We start from the raw sequence: 22,872 nt of genomic DNA, 5'->3' as shown, positions 1-22,872 counted from the left end.
TTTTGTCTTCCATTCAAATCCTACCCCAGATGTTGGCATCCCTCCAGTCTTCAAAACTCTTCGAGTCCAGATATCAACCGTGTTATTAACTGGAATCTCATCAGCCCCCAAACATTCAAGATAAGAGCTTGTCTATGATGTAATTCTAGAAAAAAAATCAGATTTGAACTTCAGAGTTCTCCAGAGTTAGGCAGCAATAACATAAATTTCTACCTGGATCAAGCCAACTTCTTTAGTTTATTTCAGGTCCTCTAAGAGAAACATCTGGTCAGACTGAGGATTTGTGCTTGAAAACAATGACAAATATTTTTGTATTTTCTTTTAAAACTACATCAAACAACTCAACCAGGGCATGTAGGTGTTTCCCAGCTCAAATGAATAAGTCATCATGTTTTACATTAAATGGATCCGACAGCAAATGACATTCGGCACAATGATTAGTTTGAGTCAGGTGTGTTGGAGCAGGGATTCATGGATAACTTGCTGGATTGTTGTCCTCGAGGACCAGAGCTGGACATCCCTGTTATCCTTACACCCTTAAATCTTAGCACTGGCTACTTCTCTTCCTTCTTGAACCTCTTCATGTTGTTCAACTTCACATTCGTCTTCTTACTTTTCTTTGTTTTCCTCTTTTCCTGTTGTCTCTGGTAGATTTTTAATTCCTGGCTTCCTTAGTTTCACCAGCCAAACGTTTTGACTGTTTACTGTACACTGTCAGTATCCCGAATGGGCCATGAGATCCAATCTCCTTGTAAAAAGAGGGGGGGTCGAGGGGGGATATGACTGGGTGGGAGGTGTCTCCCACACAATGCAAACCTCTCAGCTAGAAACCTGCCTCAGCATCTATTATACCTCAGGCACAGCAGTGTGGTTCAGCAGATTATTCTAGAGAGGCATTTCAGTGTCAGGGAATAATGATTAAGAGGGCAAAAAGTAGAATGAAAGTGTAATTTTTGGTCAAACTCGTCAGTCTCCATTTAAAGGAGACTCAATATGTCATCAAAGTGGAGCAACAGGCTGGCAAACAGGTAATGAGTGTTAATTTCTCTTTATTTTATATGTTAAATTAATGTGGTGTTGTATTGCAGTACATACTACATGATTAAGACGTGTCTGACAACTTAGAAATAATGGATGTGACTTTTATCTTCAAGCCTTATGTTTCAGTTTAAAGAATTTTCTGTAGTTTTTGCTCTCTGGTGTTACGGACAGCAGTATTTGACTCATACCGAGCCAGAACTGAGGTTGATGAATGAGAGAACAGACTGTTGAGTGTGTGTTTGATGCAGATAAGGGAATCACCTGCTTTCAAGACGCCATGGAAACTCTGCGAGACAGGCGAGCCAATCAGGAAGTGAAGAGGGGCGGCAGGTGGGCATGAAAAAACTATGGTCTTTCATGTTAACTTACATTTTCATATCAAGTCTTTTCATAAGTTGTACGAAGCGCTGAGTCGTTTATGCAGCTGTTAACACATCTGTTCATGATTTACCACAAACTTGCTTGCATCTTAGCGTTTTATGTGTGTACAGTTGGCACTTCACCCTCATCGACACACTAACACACAGCCTCTTGTATACACTGTACACTGCCTCCAGGCTAGTTAGCATATGCCTCTTACTTTAACACCAGCAGTAGAAAAGTGGCCTATCTGGTTACACTCACTGGCCTGTACACAAGCACCTGTCACCGCGTCCAGAGGACAATCTGTTCTACCCAAACAGGTTGGAAACACAGAGACGGGGGAGAGAGAGGGCTTTGGTGAATCAGCCCATTGTCTGATCTGAACAGCTCTCACAACTGAATCAAGTCCCAGCTCTCGGACAGTAATAAAGGTCTCTGAGCTGGTCTCTAATTTCATAGAATAACCTTCCAGAAATTAGGAAAGATGTGAGTGATGTTGAGATCAGCAAGAGGAAACAAAAGACACTGATGGACTGTCCTACATGGTAACTTCTGAACTGCACTCCTTCAAACACCCTAAAATAAACCATCCAGTCACCGTATGTTCTGTTTTTCCTATTTCTTCAGCACAGCTTTGTCTCTGCCCAGTTTATGCAATAACAACAGGTACTGGGGCTGCGGAGAGCCTGCTCTGTCATCTGGCTTGCTGAGTATCAGGACCGCCTGCCAGCCGGTACCCCCCAGAGAAAGGTACACTCAACAACACAACTCATCCTTTATGCAGTGTGTACAACTTAATCAAATAAAGCAAAATAAATGTCTGACTTCAAATTCTGTCTAATTTAATCAGATGAAACTCTGATGTTTAATATATGAATTGAAATAGAATATATTAGATAAATGTTATCAACAGTGTTAAAAATGGCTTATACTTGTGTAAGTAAATATATAAATTGGCCTTTTGCCGTGGTTTATTTGTTGAGCCAGTAAAAGATCCGCTGTAACAACATTTGATAACAACACATTCTCCACTGGTTTTGAGAGCAACTGCATGTGATGTGTAAAAAAAAAAAGCATCCACTAAGGCAGTTTCCCCTCAATCCTAGTTCATAAAACCGACTACCCTGCCTCTTTTAGATGTTTTCCTACTCCACAACACATGTCTACATTAATAGAGCTCCTTGTTAAGGTCTTTGCAAGCCTGCTAATAAGTCATTCCTTTCAGCCAGGTGTGTTAAGGAATGAAAATAACATGCAGTTTTCTGAAAAAACACTGCATCAAGGTGTCAGTGACGTAGTAACTGGAGGAATGTTACCATGATTGTCAACCTTCCTGTCTAAAAGGACCTTTTTAGCAGAGTAAGGATTTTCTTCCTTGTGGATACACTCGTATGAGCCACTTTTTCCTCCTAATGCTTGTCGGGGCTAAAACTCATGGGTAAAACTTGGGATGACTTGTTTGTGAATACATAAAAATCATTAACTTTGACTTGAATGTGTCCTCAGCAGACAGAGAACACGAAGTGTGGTTGGTGCCTCCCCACCTTCCCACAGTTTGATGTCTGTGGCAGAGTCCAACCAGCTCAGCCAATCAGCCCCCAGCATCATGGAGCCACTGCTATGTTCCAACACAATGGTCCAGGCCAGAGCACACGTTCAGACCCGTTTGTATATTTACAGTTCATGCGTATCAAAATTTGGTTTTTCTCTTGATAATGCTTTTAAAAACTAAAACTAAAATAATATTAATAAATAAATCTTCCCATCTCCAGGACTGGGCTCTCAAAAATCTGCCAGTGAACAAAAGGTGAGTTTCGACCAAAAACATCACTTGCATTGTAAAATATCAGCTTCACCTGTGTGGCTTGTCTACTTACATTACTTTTAATTAGTCCTTTTAAGAAGTCATTTCATCTGAAGTCATCAGAAAAACAGTGTCTTTGAAAATCCATAGTTTTCAAAGAGTCCATTTCTTTGTTTAATTTGCTTCCCACTGATGTTATTAGTTAGGCCAATGTTTCTTAAATACAGGTTACGTATAGGGGTACCTTTAGACATTCTAGGAGGGACATGGGAATTTAAAAAAATTCCCATGTAATTTAAAAAATGGGGTTATAGCTAGCTAGCTAGCTAGCTAGCTAGCTAGATAGATAGATAGATAGATAGGTTTTTCATACTCAAAAGATCAGATTTCAGTTTGTATTATGAGATGAGTCAGTTCCAGTAGTCAGGGTTACTACAGTGTGGAAATGCACACATATACACATTTAAAATAACTTTTACATCTTGACAAGTTACTATAATCAAAACTGGTGTATTTTTTACTGCCAGAAATTTGACTTTCAAACACTTAAACTTGATTAAGCACGAGTATCCAGAATTAACTTGCCATTTAATGCGTATTAGCTGCAGATTGAGGTAGTATGTTACATACTACGGTTGAATCTCAGGTCACATCAACATTCAATTAAAAGTGACCTTAGTCTTATCCAGAGAATCATCTTGCAGAGCTTCAGAGCTAAACTCTCTGTGTAAAGTCTGTGTCCATTCATGCTTCAGATTCACAACAGCTTTTCTGCATCACTTCCTGACATTACCCAGACAGCATGTGCATTACTTGTGTTAAAAACATAGAACCGTTAAAAGGAATTTGTATCAACATGCCTTAAACAACTAAACTTTCACAGCCCTAATATAAAACTTGAGGCTTCATGGTTTGGTGTTAATTGGCTGAAAAATTATTGCACAGGGATACAATGTTGAAAAAAGTTTAAGAACCTCTGAATTCGACAAACAACCACTGAATCTCTGTTTCTCCTCTGTTTTCAAAGAGTCCTTTGCCAGCTTTTAATTCCCGAACACCTAAGCTTTTGGCACCTCTAGATGGCCGTCCTAGAGAGGGCGCAGCTCTGCCAGTGCTCAAGCCGAGAGTACCCCTGAAGCCCATCAGCCGAAGCTCTCTTTGCACCAGGACCCAGCTAAGGAGAGAGAGACTTCCGTGGGACAGCCAATGCAACAACCTTCCTACCAGTAAGGCTGGCAGTGAGGAAAGTGGGTCCAGCAGCAGCCAGAGTTCCATTGATCTGAAGGATGTGGGAAATGACAAGGCTGGCCATGACAGTGCTTATGGAGACAGACACAAAGCGCTCTCTGAAGATGGAGCTTTACAAAAAGAAAAAGTGAAAACCTCTGCAGTAGATCTGGCTGGACAGACAAGCCTGTATTTTCAAGCTCAGCCAAGGACCATTCCAGTTCCACGTGTCCATAGATCTACACATCACAGCCAGGAAGACGTGATTTATCATTCACAGCATCATCAAAGCAATGAAGCAAAAATTGCGAGTTCTACAAAAGGTTCTGTTGAGAGTGAGTCAACCAAAGGGAACAATGAAACACCAGTCATGTCAGTCATTGTTGGTGAAATCCATAATAAAGTAAGCTTCATTACAAATACTGAGACTGGAATTACAAATGAAGGAATGGGTGTGCAAGATGGTGATGTTGGATGCCGTCCAAAATGTTTCAGAAAAAAACAGCAGCATGCAAAACAGACAGAGACATCAAGAAACACTTCCTGTCTGGCTAAAACAAAGGTAAACAAGTTAACTAGCCGCGCTTGTGTGGGAAAAACTGTTTTTTTTGCTGTGGTTCCGAAGGAATATGAAAGTAAATTTAAGACCTTTAAGCCTGTGCAAAACAAGGAGAGACAAACCAGGCCAAACCCTGACCTGACAACAAATATTCAAACTAATCAGTCCTCCAACGGACCTGCAACCAAAGATCGAAACAACTGCAACAAACCCAAAAGTAACCTGAAGTACTCCGAATTTTCCACCCAAACCAAAGATAAAATGAGGAAAAGTCCTGAGCTACATTTTAGCAGGCCGGGAGTTGTAACTAAAGGCAAGATAAAGGTGAAATTGGTCAATGCTTCTACTTCCAACACCCCCACCCCTACGCCTCGTAAGAAGGTTTGTGATCTCCCACATCCTGACAAGCTGAACAGCAACAGAACCCGACACACAGCGGTGAGGGAGCTAAAAAGTGCTCAACATTGGAAGAAACCATTTTTTGGTGGGAAAATTCCAAGATCAAAGTCAGCTGTGGATCTCATCACTTACAAAGACATGTTTCAGCAGATGCAGAGTGGCGATGAAGGACCAGCCATCTATGAGATGTTTGCTGGTCCTATATTTGAAAACCTTCGAGGTTCCAGCTCCTGTGAGACACTCAAAGAGGTGGAGCGTTCTCTGCCATGGAAGCCACAACAGGGCCATAAAATCAAACGTAGACCACTAAGGCCAGCACAGAATAATCTTAAGAGAAACTCTGAGGGAAGTGTAGCAATTTCAGCGAAAGGCAAAGCAAAACCTGAGCCATCTAGAATAAAACCTGTTCCAAAGACTCTGCAAAAGGAGGACATCTGCAAAACAGAGGACGGTCCGGAACTCGGGACTGAGGTAGTTTTTACCAAGGATGCTAAGGACAATCACAAAAGTGCCCAGGATGAGAAAAAAGAACAAATATTATCAACCCTAGAAGAGGCAATTTCATCATATGGGTCTGAAACATTAAAACCGGATGACAAGTATCTGACAACAAAATCCTCAGACGATGAAGTTTACAATCAACCAATCCCACGTGAAACAAACACATCCTTGGAAAACTCCACCCGACAAGCTCCCGCGTCTGTGTTCATGCCAAACCCTCACCAGTCGAACACCAACACATGGACATTGTCTAGCAGCAGCTGCCACACCAGCATGTCACCAGTTTACCAGAAGTTTCTGGACGAGTTGGGAGATGGGCCGCTTACCGACGACTTGTTGCAGTGTTTAGCAGAAGAGCTGATCTCACTGGATGAGCGGGCGATATCTGAAGATCATGAGCAGAGCATCAAAGAGTCCAGCTGGGAAGACGAACCCAAACCCAGGACGAATGGTTTTCCCGAGGTAAACCTCTTCCGCACAACCGGGTATTCACATGTTTTGAATAATAGTAATAAAACAAATCTCAGTATTTTACTCCATCTTTCCACAGTAGATGTAGGTAACAGTAGAATTAGGCTGCACATTCAAAATGAGAATCTCCTGTTCTGTCACATCCCAAAGATGCTCTATATTGGGGGTCTTGACTCCCACAGGAGTCCCAAAATAACTTTAGGGTGTCACCAGATAAGGGCTGTCTAACTAATATGTTAATGCAAAGAGATTAATCTGGAACATTAATGTGTTAATTTTCCATTGGAGTACAAAGACGCCATGTCATATTTAAGAAAGCAGTTGGAGATGATGTGTGACATGGTGCATCATCCTGCTGGAAGTATATCAGAATATGCTACACTGTGCTCATAAAGGGGTGGACATGGTCAGCACATTTGTACTAAGGGGCCCAAAGCAAGCCAAGAAAAAAATCCCCCAGACCAAAACATCACCAACCAACCTGAGCTGTTAACACACAGCAGGATGGATCAATGTTTTCATGTTGTTTATGGCACATTCTGCCCCAACCATCTGAATTTAGAAGCTGAAATTGATGCTCATCAGACTCTGCAACGTTTTTCCATCTTCTGTTGTCCAGTTTTTGGGCGGCTGAAATGAGTTTCCTCCGCAGGGTGGCCGGGCTCTCCCTTAGAGATAGGGTGAGGAGCTTGGTCATCCAGGAGGGGCTCAGAGTAGAGCCGCTGCTCCTCCACATCGAGAGGAACCAGTTGAGGTGGCTCGGGCATCTGGTTAGGATGCCTCCTGGACGCCTCCTTGGTGAGGTGTTCCAGGCACGTCCCTCTGGGAGGAGACCCTGGACACTGGAGGGATTATATCTCTTGGCTGACCTGGGAATGCCTTGGGATCCCCCCCGCAGAGTTGGCAAATGTGGCAGGGTAGAGGGAAGTCTGGGCTTCCCTGCTTAGGTTGTTGCCCCCGCAGTTCAACCCCTGATAAGCAGTAGAAGATGGATGGATGGATGGATGGATGGATGTCCCGTTTTGGGCAGTCTGTGTGTTAAAAGTTTCAGTTTCGTGTTCTTAGATAACAGGAACTGTACCCAGAATGGTTGTGTGCTACTGTAGCCCATCTGCTTCCAGTTGGAGATGTGTGTTCAGTGATGGTGTTCAACATACCTTGGTTGGAACAACTGGTTAATCTATCCATTCTCATCTGAATTCTGACACCAATAAGGCATTTTCATCCAGACAGCTGCTGCTCACTGGATAGTTTCTGCTTTCCAGACAATTCCCTGTAAACTCTAGAACTGGTTGTGTGTGAAAATCCCAGTAGATCAGCAGGTTCTGAAGTACTGTTCAAACTCACTTAAATCCTTAGTCATCATTTTGATCCGTTTGAACTTGAGTGTGTCTTGCTGTCATGTGATTGGCTGATTAGATAAATGTGAAAACAGACGGTTGAGCTAGTGGACCTGATAAAGTCACAAGTAAATGTTATTTTGCTGGGGACTGGAAATTTTTTAACTTAATTTGAAGAAAACAAATCTAATTTAAGAGAACTTCAAAGATGTACATATTAAACTAACTTTTAAATAATTCAGTTCTCAGCATGACTGCTCCTATTGGTCTCGCATGATTAAATAATTCTACAGTTCATCCATTACCACTTTTCATTCTATTTCAGGAGCTTCCAATAGACAGCGGTGCTCTTGCAGGATCTGGGTCGGTTGTGGATGGCACCATCACATGGACAAAAGGGGAAATACTTGGTAGGGGTGCCTATGGGACAGTAAGTATAACAATTAATTGTCAACACAAATAGTAGCAGAAAAATTTGTGCTGCAACAAAAATTAACCACAAAATCCTTCATTTTTAAATTCACAAACAAAAGTCACCTCCTTTGTTACCACGCACCGCGGATTGATGAGTGACTTTGACCCCAGGAATGTCCAGCAGTTCTCAAGGGCTACAATCCTGTAGGTTTTCAGTGTTTTCTTGCTCCAACACACCTGACTGGCGTGTTGAAGCAGGGAAACATTGAAGCGTTGTGAGACATCAAGTCAAAAAAGAATATTTACATCCATTGTCATAAATATTGTACAAATTGCATTTAGTAGTTTTTAATTTATTTTTATGTGCTCAATCTATTTAATGCGTTTATAATCATTTATATATTTATTTTCATATTATTCACTTGAGACACTTTATTTTCCTAAATATATTTAATATTGAAATTAATTTTTGTGTAATCTTTGACTAAAGCAAACGAAAGCTGTTTGAACGTCCTCCAAGCATGGGGATTATTCAGGTTTTGACAGAGGATGCAGGTGTCCAAACGACTGACTGAAACTGGTCTCACCAGGTGTATTGTGGCCTGACCAGTCAGGGTCAGCTGATTGCTGTGAAGCAGGTGAGTCTGGACTCCTCTGACCCTGAAGCTGCGAGGAAGGAGTACAAACGTCTTCAGGGAGAAGTGGAGCTCCTGAAAACCCTTCGACACATCAACATTGTTGGCTTCCTGGGGACATGGCTTTGTCATCATGTTGTTTCTGTCTTCATGGAGTACATCCCAGGAGGATCTATCGCCAGCATCCTTCATAGGTTGAAACTGTTTTTCTGCATGATTTACAGCTGTTTCTTATAGTTCCTCCCCATCCTTATATGTACCTTTCAGCACACACTGTCTTCTGCCGCCCTTAGATTTGGTCCGCTACCTGAGCGCGTCCTGACTCTGTACACCCATCAGATCCTTGAAGGAGTTGCCTTTCTGCATCTGAACAGGGTGATTCATCGGGATTTAAAAGGAAACAACGTCATGCTGATGCCGACTGGTGTCATCAAGCTTATAGACTTTGGATGTGCTCGACGTCTTAGCTGCTTAAGCCACACAGCCTGTAACAGTGGAGAGCTGCTCAAGTCTGTCCATGGCACGCCTTACTGGATGGCACCAGAGGTAACTCCGTTCTTTTCAACTGAATTCAAGTTTCTAATTTGCACTACTTCCACTTTCTCCTTATTTTCCCCTGTAAAGGTTATAAACGAGTCAGGATATGGCAGGAAGTCAGATATATGGAGCGTTGGTTGCACGGTGTTTGAAATGGCCACAGGAAAACCACCACTTGCACACATGGATAAGATGGCTGCCTTGTTCTACATTGGGGCTAGGAAAGGGTTGATGCCATCTTTACCAGATGGATTCTCAGAGAGTGCAAAGGACTTTGTAAAAATCTGCCTGACAAGGTAAATAGTTACGATGAAACTGTTTACCTTTGTTGGTAAATGCTTACTTACAGCCCTTTATTGTTCCGTTTAAATGTTTAATTAACTTCCTGTCAACCTTAGTGACCAGAGACGACGGCCGTCTGCTGACCAGCTGCTCAAGCATTCGTTCATCTCAAGGAATGAAAAACCAAATGTGAAAATATGGAGGGGGAAGCGCTGTGGTCGCCAAATGGGTCCAAGTGAAGTTTGACCTCCATTGCTGAGATGAAAAGCAAGTTTTCTCTGTGGGTGTGAAGAAACTCGTCAAAGGAAACACCCAGAGGACTTTTTAAATGTTACATGGTGTAATAATAAATCCTTTAAAATATTAGCAACCACTATTTTTACAGACTTTCAAAATGATGTGCCCAAATGTGCAAATATACATGAACCTGTTGCGAATCAGTTTACACTGAATGGATGCGTCTTGAGTTGAGGCAAAACAGTTACTGCAGTTTTATGTGAATATATAGATTTTGCCAAATGGAAGCTGTTTATTAATCACCTCTAGCACTCAGTGGGTCTTCCCTGCAGCTTTACAACATGGTAGACATTGCAGTTTAATAAAATGACAACCAGATTTTACCATCAAGGTAGTGGCAACTCTTCTGTTTATTCATAATGTTGAAATGAAAATGTGAAAAGGATGCAAGGCGTGGGTGGGCTTATGCTCATCTGTCTACAATTATCCTTGTTCTGTGTCCAACTTTAAATGCCTCATCAGGTTACACAAACAATGCAGTGTGAGATGTATCCGGTATTTTGCACACTAGAATAAACTCGAAACCCAGCATGGAACAGAGAACCGGGTCATTTCTGACATCTTAGAACAATGTGTAATAAAAGTGATGGCAAAGTCGTGCCCATACAGGAGAATGGGATGAATGTGGGCTTGAACATTAGTAAATGATGATGAATTAGTAAATGATCTGAAATTATTTGCAAAGATGAGAAAAATTGGGGTTTTTTTTGTGAACACACATCTTGTTAATGATCACATGAATAACATTGAAATGTGTTCAGTGGTTGACATCGAAAGGGCCTGATGTAGTGTAGTCTGATAAACATCAAAGTAAAAGAGTTTATGTAAACTTTAATTACATATTATCATCTTTTGCCTTTTTTGTGTTTATGGAGGCACAACCTTTGGCTTAAGGTCTACATGTTTTTTTTGGTATGAATTGCATCCCTCTGATTGCTGTGTAAGTGGCTGTTGCATGTGTGAGAGTAAATCAACCGTTAGCTCCTGCGGTGGAAACCAGCAGTATATAGCTCTAAGAAGCACCAACTACAGAAATCATTCATGAGATGATGCCGAATCCACTCAACAAAATAAAACTCTAAGTATCAGTCACCTTATAGACACAAGCAGCTCCAAACCTGAGTAGTCACTGTATAGCTTTTTTTCTTTAAACATACAAAAACGTATGTACATTAATCTCCATATTCCAGTAAACAGCATGTAAGCGCTCTCCTCCTAAATCCCTTTGACGATTGAAAAACATGCAAATTAAATGCAAAGTATTCATGTAAAAAAAAGAAACCAAGACAAGAAAGGAATTTGGGAGATGAAACTTTACACTTAAAAAAATGAAATGTGCATCCATCAGTATTAAGTGGAATGCCAGCAAACAAACATAACTCATCTCCAGCTCCACCAACTTCCGCCACACAACCACAGAAATGTGATTCGCTTAAATTATTGTTTAAAAAAAAAAAAAAGAAAAAAAAAGCAAGAAAAAAGTGCACCTTCCATTCTGACAAAGAACTTGTAATACTTGTTTTTCCATATGGAGATCTGACATAAGGAAGGGACTTTTCCCCTTGATTGAAACAAACACACACACACATTCAACCCATACTAATCTCACATACATCCACATTTCAGTTTCCTTGACCCATATATGGGGGGGAAAAAAAAAAAAGAGAACCGAGCAGCATTCAACACTAACAAAGACAAGACTGAGTATCACAGCCCACAGGTGTGACAGTCAGGAAGCATAATTATTCATCTGTCTGAGAAACCAGGAGGTCCGACAATACTTTTTTTTTCTTCTCTTTTTTGCAGACAAGGTTTCCTGCCTTTGAGTAAAGGGTTTATCATCACATAGAGTTATTTTCCTAGGGCACTTGACAAGGAGGTGAGCATAGTCCTCAAAATCTGAGCTGTGGGTAGTTTTGTTGCCATTTCCGTGTGCGGGCCACGGCTGCGGAGTGGCGGACTCAGTGTCTCTGCTCTCCGACTTCATGTGGCGATTCGCTAGGAAGGAACTGCTGAGAGGTCCGAAGCCCACCTGGGTGTGACAGGAGGGGAGGAGGAGAAACAAGAATAAGGAGGAGGAGGAGGAGGAAGAGGAGGAGGGTGGGGAGGGAGGTTAGCCACACAGCTGCAAGCCAGATGAGACACACTGCAGTACAGGAGAGGAGCGAGGAGGAAAAGAGGGGGAAGAAAAGGATGAAGTACCTGCAGCACCAGGGCCACCCTTGGAGACTTTGCTCACTTTGGAGCAAGAACTGGAGGAGGAGGAGGAGGAGGAGGAGGAGGACGAAGGGTGGTGGTTGTGGCTGGCCTCTTGGTACACCCTCTTGCGTGATGAAGATGAAGTCATAGTGGTGGATGCGGGATGACCAAGTGTCGTTCCTTCCATGGCAACCAGTCGTGGAGGTCCCCGCAGCAGGCTTAGCCCGCCCCCTGGGCCCTCTGTGCCTCCCCGCCCGTTGCCACTGTGGACGTTAGGATGACTGTGCTTATGAGGACGATGAAGGTCTGCTCCACGGTGTTGTTTCTCTTTGCTCACCAGTGGACTGGAATGTTTAGTCTTGTTGCTGTTGGCAGCCATTCCTTCATCTGACGAGCTGTGGCGCTCTGAAGATGAAACTTTTATCTTCATCTTGAGCTCATCTTTGCTCGGTTGTCCGCTTTTCTCGAGCTGCGAACTGCCGCTGGATCCTGGAACCGCCAGGCGAAGTTTGAGCCCGCCTTTGTCCCGTTTGTCACCATGGTGACGTCTCTCTTGGCCCGAAGCTGAGGAAGAAGGGCCTTTCATTTTCATTGGGGATGCTGAGGTACCGCCACCACCGCTGTGGGATGTTTGGTGGGGCTGAGAATGCTTTCTATGATCTACTTGGCTAATAGTGGGTGGTGCATAGCTAGAGGAGGATGTCGAATCCCCCCTGATGTCGCAGTCCATTACCCCTCCGTGGTGCTCCTGTCTCCGTTTCTGCACAGGGACAGTCGGCTCTGCAGAATGTTTCTCTCTGTATTTATCTAGAGACAGCTTCAGAACTGGTGAAGGTTGGGGAGGAGGCTGACTTGGTGGAGGGTAAGCAGAGAGAGGTGGTGGCTGATGCTTCATCATTCCACTTCCACCAGACCCTTTGTGTTCTTGTTTGACAAGGCTGAGATCTAGTGTCTTTTCAGTCCTGTAAGTTGGGGGGTGCTGCAGCAAAGATGAAGTGGAGCTCTGCAAAGACAGAGGGGATTCTTGGAGAGGGATGCTGACAGGTTCCTGCTTAATACAGGCAGAAGTGTACCCTGCTTGGCTCTGGCTGCCTTGGGACCATTCACCGTGGGTAGCTGGATTGAATGCGGCTGCCATGGTGTCCAAAGACAGAGTTCCTCCTCTGGACTGGCCAGGCAGGGACACAGAGAAGGCAGCCCCTGCCTTGGAAAAACTTGGGTTGGATGATGAAACTCCCGGGAGTGTCACTCCATGATCAGCTTGATCGTGGAGGATGGAAGGGCCAGTAAACGAGTTGTCCGTCAACTGGGCGTTTTCAGTCTTGGGTTTTTTAGCAGCTTGTGTTGCCTAGAGGGCAGAAAGATGTCAGGCAATGTTTAGTTCTTTATTTCAATTAGATGCTGGTTGGTTTTAAGGGAGCTTTCTTCACTTCTTTAAGTAGATCTTAAAAAATGTATATAAATGTGGAGTGCACTTGGGAATGCTGTGCATTGACTTGGTGCATTTACACACTACTACAGGGTTTAGCCAAGATCTGCTTGTTTTCGAGACCTCCATAAATGAGGCATACTGTACAGTAATGTAATTTAAATAAGACCATGTGAAGGTGAAACATGGTTATGTCTCTCAGTACATTTCTAAAATTAAAAATTCTTTCATTTTAAATTTCTCCTCTTTGTGATTTATGTCAAGATCTTCTCTGAACCCTTTTCAACACTATGACAATTTTAGCAGTTTTTTTTTGTTGAAAAATTGCATTTTTTAATACCAATCCATTAGATAGTATGTTTTTAAACATTTTATATCCCAGAGATTGATTTAAAAATCCATATTTCCATTACAACATACAGTTTAAATGTATATAAATCTTTATAAGATTTTAAATTTGTTCAAAGCAAATGTTTGTCTGTTTCTAGTCTGCGTCCTGCTCATCAGAGTAAACCACTTCCAAGGCTCAGGGCACACTTCCAACATCGTGCCCTGAGCCTAAACAGTATCAGACAGTGTGTCGTGATCAAAATAGGAGTATTAAAGCTGGGGCTATCAGGTATGCGCTGTGGGAGAGGGAGGAGGGGAGCTGGGAGAAGAATAATATAATATAATAAACAATTACAATAACATAAAAAAAAAATCAAGAATTTAAAGTAGCTTAAGGACTTTTAAAACAATGCTAGTGACTCAATGATCAGTGGCAGGATCAGCATCTTTCAAAGTTTCTCCCCAAAATTCGTAGTTGTCATTCACTTCAAACGTTTAAACTGTTTACAAAATGAGCAGCTTTAGGAAAACATGACAAAAACAAATGTTTAGCCTACCCTCCAGTTGCGTATTCTCTTTAACCGACTAGGAGTTTTCTCCAGAATCTGCAGAAACTCATGGGTCAGCTCTGCAAGTGTAAAGCAGACACACAGTAAACCACCTGTACTTCTAAACTCACACAATACAGCAGCATTTAGTCTCCTTCACACACATAAGCAGTTCAACAAACGTATCCTTCATAAACATGTCAATGCATTACATTATTCTAGATGTTTGCTATAAATACAATGAATCAGCAAAATATGCCACAGCAATGTAAAGCATAATCCCACCATCAAGCAGTTCCAGGGTGACAGAGCTGTCCACGTACTCCCACCAGTGTTTGCCGTCAGTAGAAACTGGGATCTCCCAATTGGACCACTTGCAAGCCAAATGAATGCAAACACAAGCTATCACTGTGGGCTTGTGCTGGAGGCAGAAGGTGGTGAGGTGTAGACTGCAGAGTGAGAGGAAGTCCAGCCAAAGGAGGTCCAAATCCATCCAACATGTGCAGGAAAGAGAAAAAACCACACACACAAGAGGGAGCAGGAAGTTTAATCGTGCTGTTGACATGAGTTGTAAAATCTTTGCATAACTGATAAATAGATTTGATTGTTAATAAAACAACATGGTTCAATCATGTTCCAGCTTCATCATCTGAATAAAATCAAACTGATCATTAAAAAAGTAGATTTTAATAAATTCATGATGATGATGATTCATTTTTTGGGAATTTATTTTGTTTACTGGCTGAGGAAAGCAGGGAGGGGGTGTGCAACAGTTAGAAGTTTCTCCCCACTGACTGTGAGGCCACCCATGTGACCGTTACATCACTGTAGTTATCTGATAAAACGCCACTCCAACAAGCAGCATGTCTACTTTCTGTGCATGCTTTTCTGGCAGATTTAAAAAAAAAACAAAAAACTGCCAAATCTGGGTGTGGATGGATGATGCCAGTGTTGACTGTGTACTAGTAAAGTAGTACTACGTCATACTTAAAAAAACTCTAGGATAAAACCTATTTTAATGGGTAAAGTTGCTCAGCAGAGGTAAACTATAAGGGTCAAGACAGGAGCTTGTTCACCACCAACCACTGCAGGATATCATAAAAGGAGACAATAATGGCTACCACCAAAATGCTGGCAGTCCAAAGTTTGGTTCCAGATTAGAAGACAGCATGTTACGGCTCATGAAACAAAGATCAACTTATCAATTGACTTTATAAATGCATTAATATTTAAGTCTTCGTAGTTCATCTCTACATCTTTTTATCTTAACAAGTGACCGTAATGATAAAGCTGAAGAGACGGTTACACTGTCAAGTTCCCAGAGTACTATATTGTGCAAAATTTTCAAGACATTTGAAGGGGAAAAACTTGCTAACAGCTTGTCTGTGCAAGTAGCTGTGGAAAAGTATAGACTACTAACCTAAAACTGCATCATTAAAACATATGTGAGGTTGGAAGGCATATAGATGAGCACAAAGTCTGGAATCTGGAGGTCTGCTTATGGTGCCCTTATACAAAGTTATCTTACTCGCTCTTTGAGATTTCTAAATTCATCTTGGAGCAATTTTAACAGCAAAAGAAATCAGCCAGATTAAACCATCAAATACTAAAATTTCAGCATTTACAAACTCCTGGCACCATTCACAGTCAGCATCCAGACAATGTTGAAGAAGACAAAATGCTGAGGACAGTAAATGACAAAAGATTTTTTTTAGTTAGCATCTACAACAAACCCTTTAAGGACCAAGTTCTTCAAAAGAAACATTTGTATTGCTTTACAACTAAAAAAAAAAAAACAGAAAACAATCTTTGATCTGCAGACAAAATGCTAAGTATCTTTGATTTGATATTTTGGTATTACCCATAGCGGGGGTTGCAGCTGCGCCGTGCCAGTAACAGATAACATTGTAGACTTTTCAATAAGAAAAATGAAGAAATGTTTGCAAATGTTTTAGAGACACCTGTAACGTGGAAAGCTACCTTCATCCAAAGTATCTACTCTCACAGACAAGCTAACAGGCTCTCATAGTCAATGCGACTTCCTTTCAGACCTGGATTATCGTGTTTAGGTTCCTCATAGATGGTCATAGAGCCACAGTGAGTGTTTGATGTCAAAATTACGATAGTCACAGTGTTCACATAGTCATAATTTGCATCAGCATGCCAAGAGCAATTAGCTTATAAAAGAGTTTTTCTAAATCCAGGTCCTCAGAACCCCCGGCTCTGCAGGTCGTGGACGACATCAGCTAACGATATAACTTCTACATATCAAAAACTGACTGAACAGTCAGTGCTAAATACACAGAAGTTTAACTGCACTACAGTGACACAATTATCTTAATCTTTGACTTCATACAAACAGAAACACACACATATACAGCGCCGGTTAAAAGCTTGGACACACTTTCCTGCTACATTTACAGAGAAAGTGTGTCTAAGCGTTTGGTTGTGTTTATATCAGCTTGACAAGCCTGCCGTGTTTTTAACTAACACAGAGCAAGAATACTTTTTAGATAGAGGTGAAGCTGCAGCTCAAATACTTGTTCTTGTTTTCTCGTGTTCACACGGCTCAGATACGACGAGGTAAAACAACAAACAGAAAGACTTAACAGAATTGGTTATATGAAAAACTACAATGTTAGAATGCTGGAGTTGCGCTATTACTTAAAATGCAATGTGATTCCTTTGAACAGTAAAAAGTTGCCTCAAACATTTATCTGTTGTTTAACGTGAGCAAGCACCAGCATGTCTTTCAAATAGTACACAAATATGTTTAGATGCTAATAAACTGAAGGTAGTGTTCATGAGGTATGACCGATACCCAAGAAATTAAATGGAAACATGAATCAAACAAAGACCAGTTTTACAGGAAATACAGAGGAACCGAGGCATTTAACTCAGTCCTGCAAGGGTCACAATCCAGCAGGTTTTCCATGTATTGTTGCTTCAACACACCGGAATTTAAATTAAGTAGACCTCACAGTCTATTAGGTTCTGCACAAAAACTCTGCGTTTAATTTGAGTCAGTTGTGTTGAAGCAAGGATATGTGCAAAACATGCTGGATTGTGGCCCTTATAGGGTTAAACTGAGTACTTCTGCTATAAATTTCAGAGAACCAAAAATAAAACAAAAAGTCTGTCTTGGCTTAGCTAAAGTGGACCAACCCCTGCTAAAGGTAAAACCTTTATATACCATAGGTCCTTAATGGGTTCAAATTGAGCCTTTAAGATCTAAATGTATGACAGAATGTTGTAGAGCTAGGCAGAAAAAGCAACCATTACAAAAGCTAAAAATATATATATACATATATCTGCAGTAAGAAAATGAAAATATCAAAAGAAAGCTTTAAAAATTCATCTGCAGTACTTACCGGAGGAACCTCTACGAGAAATGTTTACATCTGTGAAATCTTTAGCTGCTACTCAGGCTACCAGTGTCTTTCTTTTAGAATTATGCACTTTTTCGCAACCGAACAAACATGTGGGTTTCAAGCGCACCACTACACTTCACATCTTGCATTCAACCCATCTGTGCCAACACGTGGTCCCTTGTACAATACACCGCACTGCAACTGGGGCCGGTAACGCCACAAGCCACCACATCCCGCTACCTCTGAGAAAGGGAGGGGAGCTGAGGGGAGGAAGCAAGCGTCCCAACAACCACCAGCGCAAGTAGGGCCCGTTGGACACTGAAAGGGTACCCTGCATTACAGGAAGCTATGGTGTGCAGTCAAAGTGCAACAAAGGAGGGGCAGGATAACAACCTGTTGGTAGCCATGAAATAGGAAGTCTGTGCCAGATCCTTGCTTGCTGTAAAAGAGAAAAAAGGGAGAAAGGAGAAGGACAAAAAATAGTAAGATGTCTGTAAAACAAAATATTTTCACTCAACATTTACCATTCTTTAACTATTAATGCACCGATTACGCCAAGACCAAGACAGAGGTTATTTAAGCTGGATAACTTAAATTTACAAGAAAACTTACAGAGAATACAAAATGACCAAAGTTCTGACTACAAACTGGATCATTTTCACAAAATGCAATTACAAAACCCCCAAATTATGTATATTAAATGACCACATGAAAAGTTAAACTGAAGACTAATCACTCAAGGCTTTATATAATTCTGCGATTTAAACCACAAATGTGTAATCTGAACCAAAACATTGTTCTCTATAAAAATGTTGTTTCCATAAAAGAAAAAAAAAAACAAAACTCGATTTAACTGAAACTGGGGCAAATAGAATATTTTTATCTTTCTAACGGATAATAAAATCCCACATTCAATTTCCTATCCATCAGAGTTTTATTATTACTCCACTTCTCTAGAGGTGCTACAACCGAGAAATTATAACAAATTTCCTGGACAATGTTCGCCATCAGCATGGCAACATTGGCTACAAAATTCACAAGTAATGGAGAGTAATAATTACAATTTTATTTTGCACGTGATTTTTACTTGCATGTGATATAGACAAAGAGGAGTAGTTGTGGTATGTTGTATTATCATGTTTGCTGCCAAAATAACCTTTAGAATAAAACAAAGGCTGTTACAATTACAAAAATCTTAATTTTATACTTACAATAGCATAGAACTGTGTATTTGAGAACAGACTATATCAACTTTAGCAAAGTCAAGCTGATAATAGTCTGACCATAGTCTTGTCATTGCCAAGGAAGGAAAAAAAGCCATTTAAATCAAAATGCTACCCAAAACCACTAATTTAACCATGCTAAACAACCACGATCGCTAAACTGTTTGGTGAAATAAAAAAAAAAAAAAAATCCGTCTTGGTCTTGGCCCAATTAGCATTGGCAAATGTTGTCAATTATGTTACATAATACAGGAAAAATAATCAGTAGAAGGTCAAAAGGACAAGGCATTTGTGGCCAAGTAACCATTACATAGGCAAGGTTTTCACCCCCTCCCCACCCACATCTGAGGTGGGACAAACAAGAGCAGAGGGCACAAAGAGCAAAGAAGGAAGCCTCTACCTCGCACTAGCTGGGAACATTTCACCACATCAGTGTGTGGGTGATCAATAGTAATTTCAAAGCCTGGAACAAAATACATAACAGGTGAGTTCAACACAGACACAGTTAGGAGGTGACATGTCATTTTGTGAGTGATCAAAGAGATGTAGTCCTCCTGTATATATATATATATATATATGTATATATATATAAAAAGTGCAGCTTATTAGGTTTATTTACATTTTGTACAGATTACTTTTAAGCCTACTCAACCACTTGCACATTGAAAAATGAAAATGTTTTCTATCCAATGTAGTCAATCAGTAAGTCCAACAACTTTTCAGTCTTGTAAGAAAACATTGCAAATGTGAAGCGAAGGCAGCATTTGCAATGTGCTTCAGGAACAAAAAAGCTCATGAGCACTATACTGCATGCCTAATGCCAACTTTTTAAGAATGACATGTCACCTTTACATGACTCATTGTAAAATATGACAAGACTGACAAAGTAGCCATAGAGCAGATGATAAAACATTTCTCACATTAGGTTGTGATAAATAGATTCAATAACAACCTATGATTTCTAAGCCCTTATTTATAACCATTAACCAATGATTATTTATTAATTAATTATAATTATTAACAAAGTTTTCTTAAGCCATCCACTCCAGTTGCCACTACTTACCCAGGGTCTGCAGCACTATGGATTCAAGTATCACCAGCTCTTGAGCTTGCTGGAGGTATGCCTGAAGTTTGATAGACAATCATTACAACACAATTGTAATGAGTCTATTATTCTATATCCCTAACAACTGATTTAAAATGGCCAAAACTCCAAACAGAGAGGCTCATTAATGCCAGCTTTAAAAGGTGCAGGTGTTTGGTACACACCAACTGCAAGCCAGGGCAGGAAAATAGAAGTCCCTTGACCAGGGCAGAACAATGTGGCACAGCTAGTTATATATAGGGAAACCATAACCACTGAGACAACTGGATAGATAGGTAGATAGGGGAGGAAAAAACAAACAAAACAAAAACAACCTCACACTATGCATGGGTACCTGGACTTACATTACTTTTTGTGTCTAGAGGAGCTTCTTGTGGGTTTAGGCAGGCATGTGCAACTTTGATCACATGCTCCAGTTTACGGGGTTGCTCTTCCACTTTTGCAGCCAAGAACAGGGTTGTTGGAGATATGGTCTGCACAAAAGCATCAGTATGTGAATTATCACCCAGTTTACACTAAGAGATGCATACAAAAAGTTGAAAATCATTATGTTATTTTTAAGATACTTACATTCCTATGGAATTTGGTGAAAGAATGGTGCATATAAAATCTATGCATGTAAACAATTGCTGTATTTATTGTTAATTGAGAGCTGAAGAGATGGTCAAGGGAATAATTATTTTGTCTGAAGTTAATGCAATACTATTCATGAGGTATGACTGATACCCAAGAAATTAAATGGAAACATGAAACGAAGACCAGTTTTACAGCAAATACAGAGGAATAGAGGTATTTAACTCAGTCCTGCAAGTGCAACAATCCAGCAGGTTTTCCACGTATTGCTGCTTCAACACACCGGAATTTAAATTAAGTAAACCTCACAGTCTATTAGGTTCTGCTCAAAGACTCTGCACTTAATTTGAGTCAGTTGTGTCGGCGCATGGATATATGCTTGAAGGAAGAGTAAAGTTGAAGTCAGTGGTAAGCTATTACATAACACGTGTCTCTGAGCAGCATTTAGGTGGGGAGAAAAGTTACCAGCTGAGCCAAAGGCATCGATCCACGTGACCTGCTCTTTGTACGTCGTAGTTACTGGTTCTACTACGTCTGAATAATGTTAAATAACACGCATTCACTTTAAGAACACATTATAAAATAAATAGTATGATTGTTATAACTCGATTCAACATCACGCGCAAACCTAATGGCCTTTCACGCGCTAACTCTCAGTTAGCATGCTGCTAAGATAAAGACACTGAAATCTCCAGCTTAAGATTGAATAACAGAGGCTTTACAACAAAAAACCCACGCTCATGTGAAAGCCACCTGTGTCTTGCAACCTGAACTCGCGTCTTTGTTAAAAAGTGTCTTTAAAACAAGCCAGCAGGAAAGGTTAGCTCGCGCCATGTCCGCCTGAAACCCGCTCCGGAATAAGCTTGTTTACAAAGGATACACATTGAGTCTCTGACCCATGTCTTGGATCAGATTTGCCGCTTGTTGTCGGTAGGAAAGTTCCCGGTCTGGTTCTACTCCACATCGACGGGACGGCGTGTTTTCCAGTTGCTCCCGGGTGAAATACCATTTCGACGAAGAGCCCCGGCACGCCGCCATTACTCTGTAACGTTCACCTCGGCATCGACGAAGCGGATGTGACGTAATGTCGCACAGGAAACCGCCTCTTTGTTGACGGTAAAATGGGATCTATGCAGATATACATCTATAACGTTATTTTGAAACAAAATGCATTTTATGTTGTTTAATATTTAATATTTTGTCTTGTTCCACATTTTATTATATCATTTTATATATATGTATGTATGTATATATATATATATATATGTAACGGAGTACAAAAGTCCATATTAAATTATGGCAAAGTAGGTGCAACACCGCCATCTACTGGCGTAGTGCACAGCGTGGGAATTGCACAGAGGAGAAACCATCTTGCTGTGGTAAGACATGCTCCCCTAGAGTCCGAGGCAAATATTGATTTTTTGGAGTGTTTCACGTGTTAATGTTTAATATTCTGCTGTGTATAGTTTTGTTGTGTTTTATGCCTGCTGGGTTGAGCTTTCACAGTTGGTTTTTAGTCTGTAACATGTTTTGTGGGAACTTTTCTTAGTTAAGCTAACCTAGCTTAAATGTCACCTTCTCACACATGTTCAGATGCAAATTGTCCGAGTCCGGTGCCATCTCACGCTGTTTTGTGTTGCCTGCTGTGTTGCAGGTAATGTGTTGTGCATTTTTGTGTTCACTCTCATAATATTTCTGTTTAATAATATGTCTATGGAAACTGAGTTTCTTTATATGTTTTGTTAAATAGCTTAATTTGTTCTCAGCTTTGGATGCATTGTTTAATGCTATATATAATTGTATTATTTGAGGAGCTTTAATATGTTTTATGGAGAAATATACACTATACGATCACCAAGATATTTTTCTTTTATTTTATGTAACCACAATTTGTTTAGTTTTGTTTCATTTGCTGAGATAGGACAGAGGAGAAACCATCTTGCTGTGATGCAAATTGTCCGAGTCCGGTGCCATCTCACGCTGTTTTGTGTTGCCTGCTGTGTTGCAGGAGCAATAAACCCCCCTTGCAATTCACCTGGTGGTCCACTGTCATTTATGGAGCCGCAGTAGTGTGGAGCTGCATGAATCAAAGACCGAACCGTCACATATATATATATATATATATATATATATATATATGTGTGTGTATATATATATATATTATTCAGACGTAGTACAACCAGTAACTTAATGTCTGTCTGCACGTTGTTCATATCTTTTTGCC

The 22,872-nt window shown here is 40.8% G+C and overlaps 1 protein-coding gene across 1 annotated transcript; it reads right to left on the bottom strand.

The window, feature by feature from the left end:
* Positions 1 to 10,463: 10,463 nt before the first annotated feature.
* Positions 10,464 to 21,686, bottom strand: ccnt2a (cyclin T2a; the record flags this gene model as incomplete). The annotated part of the gene is made up of 10 exons (XM_079253899.1): positions 10,464 to 11,902; positions 12,073 to 13,417; positions 14,386 to 14,456; positions 14,662 to 14,825; positions 18,141 to 18,186; positions 19,371 to 19,433; positions 20,034 to 20,094; positions 20,420 to 20,548; positions 20,646 to 20,727; positions 21,529 to 21,686. The coding sequence occupies 10 exons, from the start codon at positions 21,684 to 21,686 to the stop codon at positions 11,832 to 11,834; spliced, it is 2,190 nt and encodes a 729-aa protein (XP_079110025.1). The 3' UTR covers positions 10,464 to 11,831.
* Between the last annotated feature and the right edge of the window lie 1,186 nt (positions 21,687 to 22,872).

Source organism: Telmatherina bonti, assembly GCF_933228915.1.
Source record: "Telmatherina bonti genome assembly, chromosome: 15".
NCBI lineage: Eukaryota > Metazoa > Chordata > Actinopteri > Atheriniformes > Telmatherinidae > Telmatherina > Telmatherina bonti.
The sequence above is the reverse complement of the archived record's forward strand: the minus strand, read 5'-3'. Positions and strand labels throughout refer to the sequence as shown.